At 37.0% G+C, this 3,994-nt stretch overlaps 1 protein-coding gene across 1 annotated transcript; it reads left to right on the plus strand.

Annotated features, from left to right (window-relative positions):
- Window positions 1–631: 631 nt before the first annotated feature.
- On the plus strand, window positions 632–3,549 carry LOC122293840 (receptor-like protein 2). The gene is made up of 2 exons (XM_043102289.1): window positions 632–2,728; window positions 3,457–3,549. The coding sequence occupies exons 1-2, from the start codon at window positions 632–634 to the stop codon at window positions 3,547–3,549; spliced, it is 2,190 nt and encodes a 729-aa protein (XP_042958223.1).
- The last annotated feature ends 445 nt before the right edge of the window (window positions 3,550–3,994 follow it).

A 3,994-nucleotide genomic window follows, 5' to 3' on the forward strand; every position in this document is an offset into this window, starting at 1 on the left:
AAGGCATAACGCAATCTGCAAATTACGAAAAATCTTCTCTGGGCTTCATTGTATTCCGTAGACAATTTGTTCTGAGTTGGTGGGGTGAAATTGATTTAAGGAAACTTGTACAAGTAAGCATGTTTAAAGTAAAGGTTCAAGTTCGTACTAAACACAATAAAAAATCCGCTAAAAATTGAACAACGTTCACAAGACGTTCTGCACAGAAGTCTTGTTCATCAGCCACTTATTTATTAATGAAGTCATATGAAAGACGATGAAAGATAAGGACAAAGATCTATTTATATATGAGAGAGAGAGAGAGAGAGAGAGAGAGAGAGAGAGAGAGAGAGAGAGAGAGAGAGAGAGAGAGAGAGCAAAGCATGCACATGATCACGTAATTCATTTTTCTATCCTTTCTTCTATGACTGTTTATATTCGTAGTCAACTTCTACAGCTAGCAGAACTTTAGGGTAGAGATACTTCCAATTTCTGAGTAGTTACAAAGAGATGCACATGACCAAATTCATTTTTCTATGCTTCCTTCTTGGACTTTGTTCTTTATATAAATCCTTAATTTGGTCGACGAAAAGGCTAAAAAGAACCAGGCTTTCTTCTCGTTGTGACAAATCAAACAGGAACCAATTAATCCATGGCTGCTCGTGATCTCCTCTTCAACTTGTTTCTCATTGGCATTTTCTGTATTAATCATGCATGCAACCAGATAGACCGCGACTGTCTCTTGTCCTTACCCTTCGATACATCATCTCCACGTTTAAATTGGTCTAATTCCCTTGATTGCTGTCATTGGGAAGGTATTTCTTGTGATCATTCAGCTCGAGTCACCCATATTTGGTTACCTTTTAAAGGTCTCAGAGGGAGACTGTCTCCCCTTCTTGGAAACCTCACACGTCTCTCTCATTTCAACCTCTCTCACAATTCATTTTCAGGTCCCCTCCCAACTGGAATCTTTTCATCCTTAAATCAACTTGAGGTCCTTGATTTGAGCTACAACCAACTAAATGGAGATATATCACTCCAGTTTGCATCGAATGGTTCATCAAATGGGTTGCCTTCCTCGATTCAAATAGTTGACCTTTCTAGCAATGACTTCAATGGGTTGATCCAATATTGGCTCCTCCAACAAGCTTGGAATTTGACCAAGCTCAATGTCAGCCACAATAGTTTCACAGGTCCTATTCCTTCCTCTCTTTGCATCAACTCCCCCTTTGTCCGACTCCTTGATTTTTCTTCCAATAATCATAATGGAGAAATTCCCAAGGGACTAGAGGAATGTTCCAGACTAGAGGTTTTCAGAGCAGGTTTTAACTTTCTCTCAGGATTTCTTCCAGAAGATCTCTACGGTGCATCAGAATTAGAAGAAATCTCCTTACCTTCTAATAACATTTCAGGATCCATCAGCAATAGCATTGTGAACCTTACCAAACTCATCAACCTTGAGTTATATGACAATGAATTGAGTGGAAAGCTACCAATGGATATGGGAAAGCTCTCCAAATTGAAGCATCTACTCCTCTATACAAACTTCTTAACGGGTGCTCTGCCGCCATCTCTAATGAATTGCACAAATCTCGTGACCTTGAATTTACGCCACAATTTCTTTGGTGGAGATATCTCCACCCTAAACTTTTCTACTCTTCATCAACTTACTATACTCGACCTTTGGAAAAATGAGTTTACTGGCACTTTGCCAGTGAGCCTTTTTTCATGCAAGTTCCTAAGAGCAATCCGACTTGCTAGTAACAAACTCGGAGGACAAATTCGACCAGAGATTGTTCAATTGAAGTTCTTAGTTTTCCTTTCACTCAGTTACAACACATTAACCAACATCACAGGAGCAGTCAAGATTCTGGCACATTGCAAGACTCTCAACGTACTCCTCCTTACTGGAAATTTTCTGAACGAGGCCATTCCAACAGATGACAGCATAGTTGGTTTCGATGGATTCAAAAGTCTCGAATATTTGGGTCTTACTCATTGTAAGTTGACTGGTCAAATACCCACATGGCTATCTAAGCTTAAGAACTTACAAGTCTTGGGTCTAAGCTTCAATCGTATCACAGGCTCAATTCCTGGTTGGTTGTCGACTCTTCCGAGGCTCTTTCGTTTAAACTTATCTGATAATCTGATTTCAGGTGAATTCCCAAAAGAAATTTGTGCATTGCCAACGTTAGTATCAGACCAGGCTCCCATAGACGATAGTTCTTTGATTTTATCCATTTTTGCCACAGTGAATGGTACCTTTCTTGAGTTCAGTTCCCTCTCCAACTTGGGACCATGGATATCCGTTGCAAACAACAATCTTAGTGGCAACATTCCCATTGAGATCGGTCGATTGAAGCAGCTTCATGGATTGAATTTTAGCCATAACAACTTCATAGGCAACATTCCAGACCAAATATCAGAGCTTACAAACTTAGAAAGACTTGATCTATCTGGAAACCAATTGTTTGGCGAAATACCAGCATCGCTATCAAGGTTGCATTTCTTGCATCAGTTTAGTGTTGCAAACAATAATCTCCATGGAGCTATACCTTTAGGCACTCAACTCCAGAGCTTTGACGCCTCTGCATATGAAGGCAATCCTCAACTTTGTGGTGCCCCTCTTCCCCATGAGTGTGCCTCTATTATTGGTAACAACAACGACATTCAAAAGGACAAAGATGGACTTGGATTTCGATGGCTTCATATTAGCACGGTGCTTGGCTTCATTACAGGATTTTTGGGAGTATCTATTCCTTTATTTTTTAATAGTATTAATAGGAGAGTTGCATAGTTTACATATGTGTCATTAGCAATGTGTTTGTTGGGCCGAGCAGACGATGATCACCAATAAAAGATATATAATTGTCCAAAAATAATTGATTTATGGCGGAAATTAGCTTCATTTGGTTCCAAGCTTTACCTAAGGAATTAGTCTTATTAACAAGCAATTTAGTAAGCTATATTTATTTGATAATATATTAGATCTCTTTTAAAATCTATAATTAACTAAATGAAATAAATTTCAAGAAAAAAATCAATGGTTGGTGCATACACAGTATGTATGTACGTAATTCATGTACTACTTAAAATCTTTTAATATAATTTACTGTTATACATTATTTAGAAAACTCAAAACTTAGTTTATTCTTCACTTATATTTCTCTTATTAATTCATACATAACTCCTTTCCAAAGTATAGACTCATTTTTCTTTTAATTGCAACATATATATGACAAGTCTATACTAAATTTTGAAAATTATTGGAAGAATGAAATTTTGAATTTGTTTTTCTTATATTTTTACTCTATTTATGTTAGACCCTCCAAAATTATAATCCTGGCTTTGTCCCTGACCAACACCAGCAAGAACAACTATAGCAATATCCAAAGTAGTTCGGATCAGACTAGATGGAGATGGAGGAATTTATATATGGATAACTTCTCATTGATTTTAATTTTAATTTTTTGGTAGATACTCAGATCAGACCCAATGGAGACAGAGGAAGCTGTTCTCCGATTGCCTCCTTTCCCTATTACCACCATGCCAAATCCCACCCCTAAATGAGTTCAAATGCTACTATATTTTTTTGTTGTATATTTCTAATTCTTATTCTTCTTTTATATTGCGTTTAAGTATATGATGTTGAATATGTAATCAGAACCAATTGTGGCCCCCTGAAATGAATACGTTGGCATGTCTGTTTTATAATGCTGGCATTGCATGCCTATTTATGACTTGTATAATTTCGATGGATACATAACACAGACACACACACACAAAGACACTTGGAGAAGGGTTCTCAAACATATTTTGTTGTTTACCACGCGATTCTCACTATCTCGTGAAAACCAAATTCATGAAAAACATCATGCTTTATTGATGTAACAGTATCCAACTTAGTGAAATACTCCATGATTCTAAACGATACAACTCCATGAGTTTTTCTATATTATTACCAATTTAATCAAACTTTTACCGAATTTCTTGTTCAACGAAAGGGGGAAAAAAA

The sequence above is a fragment of the Carya illinoinensis genome, chromosome 14, assembly GCF_018687715.1.
Source record: "Carya illinoinensis cultivar Pawnee chromosome 14, C.illinoinensisPawnee_v1, whole genome shotgun sequence".
In the NCBI taxonomy this organism is placed as follows: Eukaryota; Viridiplantae; Streptophyta; class Magnoliopsida; order Fagales; family Juglandaceae; genus Carya; species Carya illinoinensis.

Excerpts from the sequence above, each read along its gene's own strand:
- LOC122293840 (XM_043102289.1), top strand. The coding sequence starts at position 632 with ATGGCTGCTCGTGATCTCCTCTTCAACTTGTTTCTCATTGGCATTTTC. Across the intron at positions 2,729-3,456 it reads TCATTACAGGATTTTTGGGA|ATACTCAGATCAGACCCAAT; the intron begins GTATCTATTCCT and ends ATTTTTTGGTAG.